This window comes from Lipomyces tetrasporus (assembly GCF_029532465.1).
Source record: "Lipomyces tetrasporus strain NRRL Y-64009 chromosome Unknown POJ06scaffold_1, whole genome shotgun sequence".
Taxonomy (NCBI): Eukaryota; Fungi; Ascomycota; class Lipomycetes; order Lipomycetales; family Lipomycetaceae; genus Lipomyces; species Lipomyces tetrasporus.
This window is the reverse complement of record NW_026611596.1, coordinates 433,856-450,367: the sequence shown is the minus strand read 5'-3', so window position 1 is coordinate 450,367 and position 16,512 is coordinate 433,856. Positions and strand designations below refer to the sequence as shown.

The 16,512-nt window shown below is 49.0% G+C and overlaps 8 protein-coding genes across 8 annotated transcripts; 5 read left to right on the top strand and 3 right to left on the bottom strand.

Annotated features, from left to right (window-relative positions):
* Window positions 1-1,274: 1,274 nt before the first annotated feature.
* Window positions 1,275-2,534, bottom strand: POJ06DRAFT_264383 (uncharacterized protein; the record flags this gene model as incomplete). Its single annotated transcript, XM_056189005.1, has 1 exon — window positions 1,275-2,534. One exon carries the CDS (start codon window positions 2,532-2,534, stop codon window positions 1,275-1,277), a length of 1,260 nt encoding a protein of 419 aa, XP_056047007.1.
* A 1,067-nt stretch (window positions 2,535-3,601) lies between these two features.
* On the top strand, window positions 3,602-4,654 carry POJ06DRAFT_242234 (uncharacterized protein). Its single transcript, XM_056186204.1, has 2 exons — window positions 3,602-4,264; window positions 4,316-4,654. Exons 1-2 carry the CDS (start codon window positions 3,711-3,713, stop codon window positions 4,449-4,451), a joined length of 690 nt encoding a protein of 229 aa, XP_056047006.1. The 5' UTR covers window positions 3,602-3,710; the 3' UTR covers window positions 4,452-4,654.
* Window positions 4,655-5,406: 752 nt separating this feature from the next.
* Window positions 5,407-6,656, bottom strand: POJ06DRAFT_264381 (uncharacterized protein; the record flags this gene model as incomplete). The annotated part of the gene is made up of 2 exons (XM_056189004.1): window positions 5,407-6,571; window positions 6,649-6,656. 2 exons carry the CDS (start codon window positions 6,654-6,656, stop codon window positions 5,407-5,409), a joined length of 1,173 nt encoding a protein of 390 aa, XP_056047005.1.
* Window positions 6,657-7,891: 1,235 nt separating this feature from the next.
* On the top strand, window positions 7,892-8,451 carry POJ06DRAFT_264380 (uncharacterized protein; the record flags this gene model as incomplete). Its single annotated transcript, XM_056189003.1, has 2 exons — window positions 7,892-7,950; window positions 8,070-8,451. 2 exons carry the CDS (start codon window positions 7,892-7,894, stop codon window positions 8,449-8,451), a joined length of 441 nt encoding a protein of 146 aa, XP_056047004.1.
* A 1,311-nt stretch (window positions 8,452-9,762) lies between these two features.
* On the top strand, window positions 9,763-10,868 carry POJ06DRAFT_190968 (uncharacterized protein; the record flags this gene model as incomplete). The annotated part of the gene is made up of 3 exons (XM_056184824.1): window positions 9,763-9,887; window positions 9,959-10,571; window positions 10,626-10,868. 3 exons carry the CDS (start codon window positions 9,763-9,765, stop codon window positions 10,866-10,868), a joined length of 981 nt encoding a protein of 326 aa, XP_056047003.1.
* A 1,331-nt stretch (window positions 10,869-12,199) lies between these two features.
* POJ06DRAFT_264378 (uncharacterized protein) lies at window positions 12,200-12,460 on the top strand (the record flags this gene model as incomplete). The annotated part of the gene is made up of 1 exon (XM_056189002.1): window positions 12,200-12,460. One exon carries the CDS (start codon window positions 12,200-12,202, stop codon window positions 12,458-12,460), a length of 261 nt encoding a protein of 86 aa, XP_056047002.1.
* A 434-nt stretch (window positions 12,461-12,894) lies between these two features.
* Window positions 12,895-13,894, bottom strand: POJ06DRAFT_242220 (ribosomal protein L37e-domain-containing protein). Its single transcript, XM_056186203.1, has 5 exons — window positions 13,814-13,894; window positions 13,633-13,687; window positions 13,520-13,565; window positions 13,435-13,465; window positions 12,895-13,370 (listed from the first exon to the last, which is right to left on the bottom strand). The coding sequence occupies exons 1-5, from the start codon at window positions 13,818-13,820 to the stop codon at window positions 13,237-13,239; spliced, it is 273 nt and encodes a 90-aa protein (XP_056047001.1). The 5' UTR covers window positions 13,821-13,894; the 3' UTR covers window positions 12,895-13,236.
* A 657-nt stretch (window positions 13,895-14,551) lies between these two features.
* POJ06DRAFT_3330 (uncharacterized protein) lies at window positions 14,552-16,195 on the top strand. Its single transcript, XM_056190886.1, has one exon. The coding sequence runs from the start codon at window positions 14,700-14,702 to the stop codon at window positions 16,122-16,124; it is 1,425 nt and encodes a 474-aa protein (XP_056047000.1). The 5' UTR covers window positions 14,552-14,699; the 3' UTR covers window positions 16,125-16,195.
* The last annotated feature ends 317 nt before the right edge of the window (window positions 16,196-16,512 follow it).

The window sequence follows — 16,512 nt, the reverse complement described above, 5'->3', positions numbered from 1 at the left end:
CACTATTTGATCGTTCGCGAGGGCAAGCGTGATCTAAGTCGATGACGCACTATAGAAAGAGATCTCCAACTCAGGAATCGCAACGCGAACGATTCTATGTATATATACAAATCAAACACAGCGCAATCCACTCACACTGAATACTCAACAGGCGACTCAACATTGAACAAATGTTGCGCTCCAGAATGTAGCAAACCTAGGGTGACACCCTTGGCAATTTGCATCTGGGAGCACGTATATATCGGCACCCATTCCCTCGCACTTGCACATGCCAACCAAGACAAGCGCGGGAATGATGATATCACGGAAATTAAGAGGATACAACATTCCGCAGTATGATCGGCAATAACTAGGAACTGGATCATTAATACCATTCTACTAAGTTTTAATACTATGCAGGGGTTCAGCTGTTCCATACAGTCGTGAACATGACTTAGATGCAATCAACAATTCCAAATTTGGGCAAACTTTTGTTTAAATATAATGACATATTGTGAGCGGTCTTTAGCGATCTCGTGTGATCGACGACCATAGTACTGGTGGTCTACACACGAGTAGTTCAAGAGGTATGGGGACATTGCTCTGCAGTGCTGGCAACAGTAGTAGAAAGCAGTAAGTGCTAGGCTTAGAAATTGCTCGTTACAGTACATCAGGTGATGGAGCTGTCAATATGAACTTAAAATCGATGCGAATGTGAAATTATACTCTAGTCCATAGCGAGCGAATAGCGATGTGGCGAATCGAAACAGCTGTTAGGCTTCCAAATTTGCTTGAGGATTTTGAAGATTCAATAGTTTATTAGACGGAAATGATGATTCATGAGACAACAGAGGAGCATTCGCGTTTGTAGGTAACGCTGATTAATTGTCCTAGGTAGTATAAGTGTTGAACAGCCCCCAGACCTTTCGATAGAGTACTCGATCTCGACCCTGAACATTCACCATTGAATATGTATAGCGTGTCAAGTCCATTAAGGCACACAGAAATAAGTCGACAGCAAGAAAGTGACCTACTCCATATCTGATCCGATTGCTAGAGCGCCAGCAAGGCCTTTTGTGAAATGTTGAGCAACACCAACGGCCAATCGCATGCGGCTGCTTATCACAATAAGCTGCACCGAGAGATCTTAATTGTCTTCATATTGATTGAACACACAATTCGCATAATTTAACCAAGCGAATGACAAGAAGACGACAGTGACCATCCATGGCATGAGTTACCCAAGGGCGAGCAATTGATGTAGACTGCATGCTGTGGATGTGATATAGCAGATCCTACCATGCATCCATAATGACCATGTCCTCGTCGTAGAGCATACTGTGCGCCTCGGAATCGTTTGCGAGACTGTGCCTCTGCGGCACGACGGTATCGATGTCCATTATGTCAATTTCCTCTCCCACGACGTCGCAGAAGTCGGAATCGATCATTTCCACGTCACTGTCGCCCGCGCTACCGAGCCTCCCGAAAACGGGCGCTGGCATAACTGCGACTGGTGCTGCGAAGGTAATGGATGGCACATATAACTGAGTCTGACGAGGCCGCGACGAGAACTTCGGAGTGTGACGTTGTCTGTTGCTGCATCGGACTTCGTCGGACCCATCGACGCCATTCAGCGTCTTGGCGTTCATCGAGACTCTAAGGTCAACTGAGCCGTTGCCAAACGGAACCAAGGAGGAATGATTAACCGGCCGTGCCAAGTTTCTGTTGGTCCTCATGGCCATGTTCACCGTGGCTTTGGCTTGCGGGCGAAACTTTCCGTAGGCAAGATGATTCTGGATTGACGACGTGACGACGTCATATGGAACAGTCGAAATTCTGCGGGCACGTAGAAACGATCGCGCCAACTTGTGTGCACTACGACCACCGCCGACGCGTCTGGTATCTCGCTCTGATGACTGACTGTGGGATATACCAACGCGAGACGCGACAGACCTCGACCGAACAGAGCTGTACTCAATGCATGACGACCAGGGGTCCAACTTAGGCTGCGATTCATGCCAGACTGTCGGGTCTTCACTAGGCGCTGTCGACGCCATCCACGCTTTCTTAACTGTCTCCATAACAACCGCGACGGTGGATTTGGATGTCCCCTCAATCAGATCAACAATATTTCTGGACTCGTTCTCCAAGTCCAGCTCTCCCTCCGCTTCGAGCTGTCGTTGGAGATATTCCGGGGGTGGTGGCGCCGTGGGCTCGTCGCCGCTGTCGCCCAAGTTGAAGTCCACGCTATCGTCGTCGCACTCAAATTGCGACTCACTGTCTTCCGCGACTACAGCCGGATAGTTCTGTTCTGCAATATGCTTGCCGATAGGCGTTGTTTCCAGCGGATTAGGGAGCTGGGCCAGGAGATGCTGAACGAGAGCCCAATTATCGTGACTGACAGGTGTCGATGACTCCGACGACGGCGAAGTGTCGACAGTCAAGGTCGGTGAGTGCGACGTGAATATCGATTTACCGGGCGTAGATAGCTCCGAGGACGTTGAAGGCGGACAAATGTCGTCTTCTGGTGTAGAGTAGATTCGTGGTGACGCCATGAGGTTGCGAGGCTATCCAAAATAAAAGATGACGGCATACATTGAATCAGCCGGAGCCATACAGCCAAAGGCAGAACTGACGCAGATGGTAGTGGAAGGACAGTTAGACGTGGTGAAGTGGAAGTTGGGGGAAGGAGCGAATTCTGATGTCAACGGACGCAAAACGTCACCCAGTGAGACAAGTCGAATTGACATGGCGACCAATGTAAACAAACAAAGACGTTTCATAATGTCCAGAATCATATTGAATTCCCATTGTAAGTAATTTAAATGACGTCTAAATATAGTGAGAGGGAACCATCTACAACTGTGCTAGTGATTATAGTGACATGTTTATGCGAAGCCGATTGTCAACCAGAGCAGCAGCGGATCAATTTGATGTCGGACAATCTAGTGCTATAAAATCCTGCGCGATATAAATGTGTTTATTCTGTAATATTCCACAACTGTGAATGGTTTTACCCCCTTGCGATTTCGCCGGCAAAGCGAAGAGCGTCAGCAAGCGATACGACGAAGCATGTGCTGAACTGTTGAATCTCGAAAGACACAAAACCTGAAAATCCACATAATTCTTTATCACGCATGAAAGCTTGCGATCGGCCCCTCAAGTTGAGGCATCCATTAATATAGATCATCAGGAATGTAAGCAGCGATCTCACTCGCAAAATATTGGTCACGTTAATGAAGAGAATGCTATTGTAGAGGCTGCTAATATCTTATACGCTGCAAACAACCGAGTTTGTCTAATTTTTGAGAAAGAACGAAATAAACAACTGCTTCTGTCGGCACCGGATTGAATACACCGGTGAGCGATCTCATTCCGGCTTCATGGTGGTCTAGGAGTTGCCAAATTCAGTTGTTGTAAGTCCATGGCAATCAAACTAGGATCAAGGACGATCTGAATATTACTGTACTTAGTATCGCGCCTGTAACTAACGAAATTTTGGAATGCTGCTTTTGCTACTAATTGATGTTGATGAAAGGCGACTCATCCCAGACTCAAAGCCATGCGCCTCCTCGGATGACGGCGGTGTCCTGCGGCTCCAACGAATAGGTTGCTGACCGATCCAAATATTTCTCAGCAAGCATCTTCGAAATTCTTCTCCCGCACAAATCGCCGTCACCACATTTCTCGTTTCAATTTTGCGTACACATAAACTCCCGATAATCTTGGCAATGATTCGCCCGACGCTCATCAGACCTATTGTCCGATCTGCAGCCGCAGCTGCTTCGGCCCGCAGATTCGCCTCCTCGAAACCGCTTGCGTCGCTCAACAAGCCAGCCACCAAGCAGCACATCGTTCTCCCCGCTCTCCTAGCTGCCGCTGGATTTGGAGTCTCCTCGTTTTTGTTTGATCGTCCTATTGCTGCCGAAACTGCTGAGGCTCCAGCTGAGAGCGCAGCCGAGACAATCATCGACACGAACCCGCCTGCGGACCCGCTAGCAACTCCTGTCCCGCACCTCGCCGAGGACGAGATCCAGCAGGGTCTCGACACAGCTGTCGCTCAAGCCTCGGTTGAACTCGGCAGCGATAGCATTGAGACTGGCGCAACTGAAGAGGACGACGAGTACGGGGCATATAACCCGCGAACGGGCGAGATTAACTGGGATTGTCCATGCCTTGGTGGCATGGCGCATGGTCCTTGTGGAGAAGAATTCAAGGCTGCGTTCTCGTGCTTTGTGTTCTCGGAGGCGGAGCCTAAAGGGGTGAATTGCGTTCCTTTGTTCGAGTAAGTTCACACTTTTTGCCAGGGTTTGCCGATTGGGTTAACATTATACAGGGTCATGCAGAACTGCTTTAGAAAGTACCCTGAGACATATGCCGATGATCTACGGTATATTGATGAACGACAGCAGGAGGAAGCAACTGCTGCACCAGAGGCAGACGCCGCTCCTGCTCCGGCTCCCAGCGCTTAATCGATTCGACCATGTGATAGATAGAAGTCATATATGTACACTATTTTCAATTATAGAAGAAAGGCTGAAATGGTGTTACCAGGCCGGGACGTAGAATTTATGTGCGAAAGGCTGTAAGCGATGGAGGCTTGGATGTAAATATATTCATGTTTTATTAATTTTGTGTGTTTTGTTATAGCGTGAAATGTAACGCGGATCCCTCATCATGCATCTTTGCAGCGCAACTTCCTAGGATGATTCAATTGCAATGGTCCCCCAATGTAGTGGCATAAATAGTTCAGTAACCAGGATGTTGCATGCCATAATATACAGAGTTCGACGTCCCATGTTAGAGACGGCCGGGACGGGTTACTCTGAATGCCTGGAAGGACGTCATTGCCACGGAATACCATGCTTTAGCGAATACAGTAGAACCCGGTTAACCGATTGGCTGTAAGGCGATAACGCTGTTAAACCGATACAATTTCTGCAATAATCCGGCCCACGGCTATTAATCCATTTCAATAGACCGATATGAAATGGCTGTAAACATTATTACATCGGCTTAACGGGGTTCTACTGCATTATCTGCTGGTTAATTACCGCGACATCATCCAACTTTATTTGCAGCCGACGTGTGGCGGTGCGATTTGGCGGGTGCGGATATCAGGCAAAACAGGCATCCGATCGGTTCCGACCACGGAGGGAGCCGGCTCTTTTTCGGTAAGGAACCACGCACAACGCAACTGAAACCACAAAGAACAGTTAGTCAATTGTAATCATACTATACATTTCTTTTCGGAAAAGGGGTAGTAAATATGGATGGTAGCAAGCACTATTTTCCCGCTTATTACAAAAACGTACGTTACAAATTCAAGTTGCATCCGTAGAAACGCCCTTGGTATAGTCAATATCGGAAGCTTTTCGTTCCGTAAACCATACACAAACTAACCCTATCTATCAAATAGTAATTGTTTTATTTCTTACTGTACTTGGGATATTTCTTAGTCGAGACGATAATGTCGGTGGCAGTGAGAGCTAGAGCACCGGCGATGGCAGCGGCAGACACGTATTTTCCATTCGATCCAGTGAACGCAGATGGAAGCGCACCCTTTTTTATATTGACGTAATAAGCGGCAGCAGCAATGACGGTAGCCCAAGTTCCGAGGTTACACGTGACAACTGGGTTCTTGAGCTCGACCTTGACTCTCCCGGCAGCAGCGGCAATGAACTTCTTCAGCGAATCAGCTGCCGACACAAGGAAGGGCCATTCTCTACCCTTAGCCTTCTTTCCCTTATCCGAGCCACCGGCGGGCACCTCAGGACCTGGCGAGAGAACCTTCTCTGGCTCAGGAAACGCCTCGTCGGATGAAATATCTGCTGGCTTTTCGGGCGGGAAAGAAGCCTCTGCTGCGGCTGCTGCGGTTGGGGACCCAACTGGTTCCATGGATGTTGGTGCAATTGTGGACGTGGTCGTGGTTTCTAGCTCAGGGATTGGCTTTGCAGCTTTCTGAGACAAACTAAATGTCAGCGATCTTCCATCTTTGTGCTGGATTAACGCCAAGTTGTCGGCAGCAAGCGGACTAGGGGACGGCGGTGTGGGCGAAGTCTGAGTCGAATCGATGACAGAAGCGGATGTGACACTTGCCTCGGATATGCTACGCGCCTCCCGATTAGTGCTTCTTGCGTGGTGCTTGTAAGAGCTTGGTCGCGTGCTCACAATACTACCAGTGCTGAGCGCAGTAGACGAGGCACTTGTCGAATCGCGCCGCCTAATCGAGAACACGGATAGCTTCTTTCGATGCGATCTGGCAGATTGTCGCGGGAAAGAGTCATCCGGTGAGCTATATGCCATGGGAGAGGTTGAGACCGTAGTAATTGATCTTGGTGACGAGGACAACTGCGAGTGTCCCGTCGACGTGGTGGACGATTTCGAAGAAAGGGATCGTGATTGCGAAAGTGCGCGTGAGAGAACTCTAAAGAGACCTTGTCGTTCGCCCAATAGTCTCCTGCTTGTCTTGTTGCCGACACTGCTGCGCCGACGCTTGCGCTTGAACTTGGACAACAAGGACATTAGAGAAGAAGTGCTACGTACCTCCTTGGGGGTTTGGCTCGCGTTTTTGGCAGTGACGTCGGCATATCTGGATAGGGGCAGCGTCAGCATTAGAAGCGTAGATCAGGCCACACGACCACACATCTATCGGGAAGTGCAACTTACGAGGACATTGCGGATATCGGAGGCGGCAGTGGAGAAGGAATCGAGAATGGAAGACGAGATGGACGAAAGAGAAAAGCAGATGGAGATGGGAGGCGGTGAAAGGGATGTGACGTAGGCGCAGAGAGATTTTATAGAGCGCGCTGGACGAGCCAAACCGCCATGGAGGTTCATTGAGACCGCGTGCCAGGTCTTCGACCGGCCACGGCAGCTCCACACATTATTTGTATGGTGGAGTCTGCCCCAGCCACATCTCTCCACGCGCTCACACCATGTCAAGGCAAGCCACAGCCACTTGCGTCATCGGCCCTGCACCGCCTCTGTTGATCCACCTCACGCCACAGACTGTGGCCGCGCTAGGCTTGACTATTATTTGCACGCCAATTGCCCGAGATAACATACATAATAATAGAGGTTAGTCGCCTAACCTCTCTTTTGCGTACGTGTCAGATATGCTTGTGATACTCTGATTAGTCTACTGTAACATCCGCCTAGTGAATGAACTTGGATTGATCATAGTTGCGTTGATCCTACCATGCCAGGCTACTCGCAATCCGGACATTGCTGTGCTTTGGAGCTCAATACCATCGAAAGAGGCAAAGGGCCAATATTTTTTGTATTTCAGAAAGAGAAGCAATACAGCAAGAACAAAATCAACACTTCACTTTAACAGCACGCTGGAATCGATATACAGCAGTTTCAATCATTGCGCACCAGATAATATCCATAAATTCAATGGCATCAAAGAAATCTATAATGAGATTGCCAGTGTTATGTGACAGACTGGGTATCAGTTCAGCCAGTCTCACATCTCCAATTGATCGAGGGACATGAGAGCTTCTGTTTATATCCTCCTGTAGATACCTATGGTTCGTTCATGTTAGTCTGATTCTAACGATCAGAACAAAGTCAGACTCACGTATTTGCATCTCATGAGATCGTCGTCTCTTCCATCGGAACTGGCCGCCTTTCGCACTATCGATAAACGACTCACGGAGTTCGTCAAATCAGATATGCCCTAGAAACTCCAACGCGCGGCACTTTGGCAGTTGCATACTATTTTCGTGAGATGTTAAAAGAAATGCGCTTGCGTGGTGCAGAATAGCGGTGCTTCTCATTGAACGCAACCAGAAAAAACAAGCTCGCATTTCTTAGCGATAACCCACTTCCGAGCCTTCTCCAACAGACTGTTATATGCGTGGGAGACGCCAACTTCTATGACAACTTTGTAGTCCTTGCTATCAATATGGCTCACACTCTGGGATTACCGGAGAGTGTTGCAAAAAAGGACCACTCTGGAGCTGTGTATGCTCACCGATTTCACTCACGGCCATCAGATGAGTGGCGACATTGTGCATCGATTCAACTTGGCGTGACGGAAGGTTTACTCTCCGCTCCTAGGGCATTATTTGAGTGTCTAGAAGAACATCTACGTGGTCCACCTCTACACTTCCGTCCCCGGCGTCAGGGACCTCTGGCAGCGATCAAAATGATTCGCCGCCGTTAGTATCAGAGATTCAGTCGCACCATAATCCCGTAGATTCGGCCAACGTTATATCGGTCAAGGGATTTCTTTCATTCGAGAGAGTGGTACATAGAAGGCGATTCTTTTCGTCTTTGGAGTCTCTCAGATTGGTATCTCACACAGCTGAGTTTGTGCTTGCTTTCCTGTGTATGTTTCCGGGTGGGCGCAAGGGATTAGAGCATGATGACATTCGGAACGAAGAAGACGAAGAGAAGGCCAGTACGACGTTGCCGCATCTTGATATCAGTTTATTATTGGCTCAGAGCTGGAACGATTTTTGATGCGAGCGTGCAACTTATCCTGGAAGATGAAGTCGTCAGGCAATGGGAACGCATGCATGTGCTGCGCGGTTTAGAATGCCTTAAGCTTAACGTGATTGGCGCATGTGCTCTGAGATCACAAGACTCCCGTAGAGTATTTGTGGCACGAGAGACGATTGGCATGTTCGAGATGGAATTTCCGAATCTTAATTTACTACTGACGTCAAGAGTAAAATTTATTGAAGAGGTTTTTCTTGGCAGGGATTGATTTCAAAGACATTTACGTGAAGGCTTTGCAGAGGTAATTTGCATCGCTAAAATGATAAATCAGCGAAAAGGAAAGTCACTATATCATGGAGTCAGCATACGTTGGTATAATGTTATCATCTGAAGTTTGGGAACGTGTATGTCAAACTAAGCCTATATAAGCTTCGTCTTCATGAAGAGCAGCAGAATGATGGAAATCAGGCTCTTATTAAAGTCTGGTGGCGTCAAAATGTCTACGGGAAGTCACCCAATTATCAGCTCAAATTTTCTCACACGAATTCTACAGTTCACACATATTTACATCTGTCAATCGCAAACAGCCATCGCATCTCTAAAGAAGATTAGACTCCTGGGGCTTGAAGGAGTGTTCCGTGTGCGAAGTCAGCTCACTTCGAAGTGTTGAGATACGATGTTTACATCAGTGCATGGCCACCGTCTGAGCGCACAAATGAGCCAATTCATTTACCATCTGTACAGGAGGTTCTATTTAACCAACATTTGCCTGATACGTACGGAGCTTTCAAAAAGTGTTTGGTCATGCTTGGCAAGTTTAGAGTACGTAACTAAATCCGAGGTACGGGTCAGACAGATTGTGATACTTTGTGACCGCTTGGTTTACAGTAACATCTGCCGAGGCCGACGCCGTGCTCGTGCGTCGTCGGCCCTAACCCGCAGCTGTTTAGATCTCGGCCCTGTGCGGCTCGAGCCTCAATTATGACGTCAGAGCGGTGCTCTGCGTAGGCGAACCCGGAACTTGTACGACTGTTCTCCAGCAGAAGCAATCCAGTCCGAATCCAAATCGTCAAACGTCTGCCCAATACCGTAGATTTTCTTGTCCTTATAATTTCGTAGCATGCCTGCTGCTCTGAGAACACGTCGACCTCTTGCCACCCCAGAGAGCAGCGCAGTTTTGCTACTCTAATTATGAGCGCGATCAGCGATGACGCGCTGTTACCAGCCACAGGGTGTGATCCAGTCCTCCACCAGCATGTATATAGCCAGCGCCTGGCAACCAGAGCTGCTGAGGTCGTCTTGTCTGTCGGAGCATTACGCCAAAATACTCTTATGGCTCATTCTGAATTATTAGCCACTGTGAGACGCCCACTTTCTCCAGACACCCAAATAGAGGTACCCGCAACTAGATCGGAATATGAACGTGTGCAAGAGATCCTCGAAGAAGAGGATGCGAAGTATGTACATATTACTATATGCCATGGATGTTCGGTCAGGTACCGCAAATTTGCTGACGCAAATTTCTAAGGTTCCCTACACTTCAGTACGATGGTTTTCGAAAAGTGGCAATCGTTCGGGCTGCACCTAGTCCGCTTCATGGCGATATGGTGGGTCAGCTGCTCGGGAGGATCTCTCGTTCAGTCGAGAGGATGCCAAAGATCGAGCAAAATATTAAAGATGGCGTTTCTATTTCAAGCGATAGCAGAAACACCAGAGATACTGGCGACACATCCACAACAAGGAATTGGGATGGTGCCTTGAAATATCTCACTGAGGAGGGCGAGGTGTTGATGGTCGCAGTCGAAGTAGGCGTGTCACAAATCTATGCGAGCCTGAGAGCCGCCGTTTCATTTTCGGTTTGTGCGCTTCGCTGCCGAGTAGGAATTGCAATGTGCATCAGCGAACGGGACCGCGGCACTGCGCCAACCATCCGATACTATGCGACGCGCGAGGAGAAAAGGGCGGCAATACAGGAAGTGGAGCGCATCTTACGGGCTCAACTGCAGGCTCATCCATTTGGACCACTGGAAACAGGGGAAGACACCTGGTTTGGCGAAGTCGCGAATGTGGTTCTTGAGACCTACCGCCTGGAAGACGAGACCTCCCCGCCAGAGACCCTCCTCAACCCAACGCAGTCTTTTGTAAGTACTAAGAATGCAGCATATGTAACATGCAGCTAATGTACAACTGTATAGACTCTTGTAGAAGATGGACGATTTGTTGGGGGCGAGGTTCCGCCAAACCTGGCGGAAATCACTCTTGGGGATTGCATCCCCACACATATACTAACTGGCAACAATATAGAAGCCACTCCTGTCAATTTCTTCCATCAGGACTGGTTTGAAAACACATTTCGCTTTGCCATGTTGAGAACTGCCATGGAGCGTGTCGAGGATAAGAGTAAAGAGCAACGGGACGTCTGTTGCCACTACCATTAAAACATGCAGCTGAGCTGCCATTGCATCATTGCGCCAGGGGTTAGTTAAATAATATTCGCATTACCTACGAGTGAACAAGACTTAGCAGGAACGGCAATCATTAGTACAACTTTTCGAAGATATTGTCAAATGCCAACTCACCACGTCACCATATCTTCGAAGCGAGTTCTTATCGTCGATGGCGGACTTTGGATGGATTTGCGGTGTAAAACCGACGGCTAACATTGGGTGGATTCCCGGCAATGATAGCAAGCTTCAACGCGTCTGTATGAGCTACGGGACAGCCAGGCTTCAAAAGAACGTGATGTGTTCCAGGTTATCTGAACGTCCGGCGCGAAAAGACCCAACCCCGGCCTGCACGAACAACCATGATGGATCAAGACAGCAGGCTCATAATAATTGAAGATTATTGGCGCTAATTTTCATAAGTCGCAGTATTGAATGCCCATCGCAATTTTGGATGTCCAGAGATGAGTATGTTCCGGGCGGTCATCATGCCATGGGCACCGTCGCTACACACGCCGTTTTTTATCTCAAGTTTTCCACACACGCGAAAGTTCAGAGTAGGTCTAGAAGAAGGTGCTGCCGCAATATTATCCTGACGTGCATGGATAGCTGACAATCTTGTAGCGGAATAAACGCTGCATCTGCAGCTCTTTGCCAAAGCACAGTCTTTCTGAGCAGAACGTGACAAGTTGTCGAACTCACTCACTGATGATAGCTATGATTCCGCGAAAGTTCCCAGCAGGCCCGTTTAGATGGGCTCGCCAGTAGCTTAGCCAGGTATGAGCACTTCATACTGACGCTCGACGACCTCCACAAACTCGCTGCCTCAGAGGATCCGGAACCGCTAGAGCTCAGACAAGACGTTTTGGAGGAAATACAAGAAATCAAGCAACGATTGCATGACCTCACAGCTAAAATCAAAATGGCCTTGGTCCCAGCACATCCCGTTTGCACCTTATCCCCTGCATTTTGGAGTTTAGGCTTGGCGTAGGTAGCGCGGAGGCTGCTATCTTTGCCAAGGACTTAATGGATATGTACATGTCATACTGCACTGTCAAGAAATGGCCCTGCTCGACATTGCACGTGAATCAAATAGCAGGTGGGGACCGGAAGGTATGCTGTCAATCGAACAGCCGGGTGCGTACGAAAGGTTCTGATTCGAAGGCGGCGTCCACCGGATCCAGCGGATTCCTGCTACCCCGAGGCCAAAGGTCGTGTGCATACTTCTGCGGCTGCAGTCGTCGTGCTTCCCCAAAGAATAGTGGAGGTGAAGAGTCAGCTGAAGCCGAAAGATCGTTCGCACCGGACGAGGCAGAATCGATATTATGTGGGCACGAGGTGCCGGCCGCCAGCACGTCAACACGACAGAGTCTGCCGTCCGCCTGACGCATGTCCTTACCGGTATCACTGTGTCTCTGCAAGCTAACAGATCACGGCACAAGAACAAAGCAAGGCATACCCACGACTCATTCGATTGTCTTCTTTGCGCGTGTCCAGCACGACGCCACGACGACGAGGAGGAGGAGGAGGAGGAGGAGGACGATGCTGATGATGATGAATGGTCGTTGTTGTCCTTGTCTACATGACAACGACGATGACGCTTGTATACTTGTTGTGTTGCCGCCGTCGTCCATTGTGGCGACGCCGACACGGCCGTGCCGTCATGCAGCGCCGACAGCAAGATTGTGAGTGCGATCAGTGTAGTCAGGTTGTCGCAGGACGGCAGGACGGCCCCGTCGGATGCATAACCTGGGTACCGGCCTAGCCACCACCCACAACGAGGTTAGTCGCCTCCACCAAGTATATCTGAGTTATCTGGCCTCCCATTCTGATTTCCGACATTTGACTCGGAGCCTGAGATACAAATATCTCCATTTTATGCGGCGGTGTAGCCGAGTAGCTCTGCGGAAATACACCTGTCATGGCATATTATCAGCAGCAGATAGAAGATTGCGTAAATGGATAATGTAATCTCCAATTGCGGAAAGCGAACCGACAATAGAAGTGCCAAGCCTGTCGACTATGGCGCTCAGTCCACATATGTATGCAGCAGTTAATATTCGCGTGTATGAAAGCCCTCTTCTATTCCAAACCCATGTCTCCAATAATTGAGCCCTCTAAAATGCAATGGTATCCGCAGCCAATATGTTAACAACCTACCCGCACTCGAACAAAGGTATTGACAGATGGCAAGTGAGAGGAACACATAGCGGGAGATAAACTTATATGTCTGTATTGATACAAGTCCTTCCAATGAGTCCCTCCTATAGTATACTTTTGACTTTATACACAACATAAAATACTAACTCGAACCACATTAAACCGAACCCATTCCTTTTATTTCATTCTGTCTCAGTCGTATCTACTCAGACTTTGAGCTTGGAGGAGCAACGCCGGTGCGGAAGCCGTTCTTGAATCGTCGGTCGACATGCTTGAGGTAGCGCTCACGGCCAGTGCCGGTGGTTTTTCTTCTCTTAGCCTTGACACTCCAGTTGACTACTATCGTTAGTAATACTGCTTTTCTGTCGCGAATTTCCCTAGATATCAAACGGGTACAAACACTTGCGAATCTTGGCAGCAGGATATCCGCACTATTTAATATTAGCCACCTACACAGCGAATAGTACAACCGAAATAAAGCTCACCGAAGCGCAGGTCGACTTCTGGATGTGGTACGCACGACGACCGCATCTGTAATATCCCGTATTAGAACCAATTTCCACCTCTTTCAAGTACAGTAATTCCAATCGATGCATACCGTCGGCACAAGGTGTGCGATTTGTTGTGGCGCTTGCCGAAGCTGGAAGTTCCCTCTGTTAGAATTCGTTAGTATCAAGCATTCTTTCTCCGTCACCTCACTAATGACAATCCAGCCATTTCGACAAAATTACAATATCCAGCATCTAGAATTATCTTGATATACCAAAGGGTGGACTTACTAGTCATTGTGTGTTACTATAGCTGTAGGGAGTTAGTCAAGAAGTGCTGATCTGAATCCTGGCAGCACGACAGAATTCGAGTACTTGGTTCGCCAACGTTGTGTTGTGGTCCCGTTTGCGCGAATCATCAAATAACCCTACTGCTAAAGCCCTAAAATTGAGGAAAACAAGTCACGCACCAAACGTTTTCCTGGATTAGCCCTTACCCTGTGAGGTTTTGGCGGAATGAAGTTTATGGCACAACCGCGACAGCGGTGCGACGGTGCATAACTGTAGCGGTGGAAAGGCACAGTACACGCGACGCGTCACGCGACGGGCGGCTCGAACGCGGCTCGCGACTGTTTACATTTACAGCGGTGACGCCAACGCGTCGTCGTCGCGGTGGCCACCTGCCGCTTTGGAATGCTCAGGGACTGCCCCGCCCAAAAACACTTAGTTCCGAACAACCCCCATCCCAATCTGTACCGCTGTTGGTCCGCCAATGAAGTCTATTTTGGTCAAACTGCAACGCGAATTGCCGAGAACGCGATTCATTGAATTATTGTTTCCTGTCGGTAGCTCTGGCTCGCGCCACGCGCTTTTCAACTAAAACCGCTGGTTGGCTACACATATTCACGCGTTTTGAGCTGTTTCAAGACATTGACTGAACAATTGTAACTACGGCTTACAAGTTTTATGTTGGGGGTTGGCAAGCAGCCGTGGACGCGTATACTGTGAGGGTTGACAACAGCCTCTCGTGGACCACATTTTGACTTTCATCGTGCCTTCCTACATCTCCCACCGCTGCCAGCTTTTCTCGCCCGCCTCATCACTTGTCCATTCTTTTTTGTGCACATTCGGTGAACATATTCGCATTACTCGACTTATTCTACGCGTAATAATCACAATGACCTCGACCGGGCAGTACCCGCCGTCCTCTCCTCCGGTTCATAGTCCCGCCCATCGGTCGTTGCTCCCCAGTTTCGAGCCATCCGCGGCCAGCCGTAAGGACCCATCGCCAGTCAAGCGCCACTCTCCCTCTCGCAAACGCGCTCGAGCAGATACACCAAGAGATGACCGAGGGCGAACACCCAGCCGACAGCGTATCGTCCCAAGTGACAGCGACGATATCTCGTCGCGTCTGCCGCAGCTCCAAACGTTCTACCCGACGCCCGCACCAACTTCCAGCGCAGCATTAAGCGTGTCCTCGCCGTCGAACGCTACGCGTGCATTTATTCAGGACGACGAGCTGGACGATCCGTTTGTTGACGACGACGACGACGACGACGACCCACATCAGCCTATCGTCCGAGCGCCATTATCGACCGTCGTTCTCGCGCGCGTGCCAAGGAATGGCGATGCACTAACGTTGGGGCGGTCGTCGAACTCGTCATCGGTCGTGTTAAGCCGAACAAATAAACTTATCTCACGTGTGCATGTCACGGCGAGGTACATTGCCGTGCGCAACACGATCGAACTGCGGTGTCTGGGTTGGAACGGCGCGCGAGTGGGCACGCCTACAGGAGAACACGCGTTAGCCAAGGGTGAAAGCGTCGAGATTCCTGCCTATGTTAATGTTATCATCGATGTTTGTGGCGAGCGGGCGCGTGTCGAGGTCGTTATTATGGAGCCTGACGACGACGAGACGGACGAGGAGTTATTCGTTTCGGAGAAAGAGGCCAGAGAGGTTACCATCTCGGAGAGCGACGCGTCTCCGTGCAAGCAGAGCGAATCTAATATTGAACTTAAGATCTGGGAAGACAAAGAAGATTATGTTCACAAGGCAGTCGATAAGAAGGAAAATACTCCAACGCCTAGACCGTCAACTACAACTTCAACGACTATTAATGAGGAAGCTGCAATTATTAACACCTCAGACACCATCACCTCAGACGCCAGAGAACAATCACCTGCGCCAATTACACCAGTCGAAGAGCGCGAATCAACACCTACTCCAGTTCCGAATGTTGAACCGCGCGAACCGGAGACCGATCTCAATAAGCTCAAAACTCATATTATCGCTCATTTAGCATATTCTCGGCTGGCGTCAACTCCTCTGTCCGTGCTGCATTCGTCATTGCCGATTACCAGCTCTCTGCCGGATGAAATCTTACGCAGTATCATCAACGGTATTCCGTGTGTCGGTGTAATCAAGCGTCAGGGCAAGGACGCATCAGGAAAGCGTCTCGAGGAACAGTACTATTACATTCCGGAGCAAGACGAGGACTTGCATCGTCGGGCGGCTGTAGAAGAACTGAGGGGCCACCCCGGGCTTAGAAGTTGTAGAAAAGTTCACAAGCAGTACTTCTGGAGAAAGCCAGCACTTAAGTAAGTTGCTCTTCATTTTGTTGGCGGGCTCGATTATAGCGTGTGCCAGTTGTGTACGATTTTGTAGGTGTACTCTATTATAAGATTTGGTTGTATTTTTAGAATTGCACAAGCTATAGTTAGGCACGTATAGGACGTGCAGTAGTCATGAGAGACGATAAGACGTCCACCAATTGTTTATCAAAATCAATTTGCAGCTCACATTTAATATTCTGCGTCTCGTGTTTAATTGTACCTGATTTAGATTTCTGCGTAGGATGAATGTGAAGTGCGCATGTGTCTCAATATGAGTACAGACAACCCGCAAACGGCAAGCTCGACAGACGGCGAAATTAGCTCTAGACATTTGAATCGACTTTTAGTAGATCCTTGGCTCAACGAACCTTGCAAAT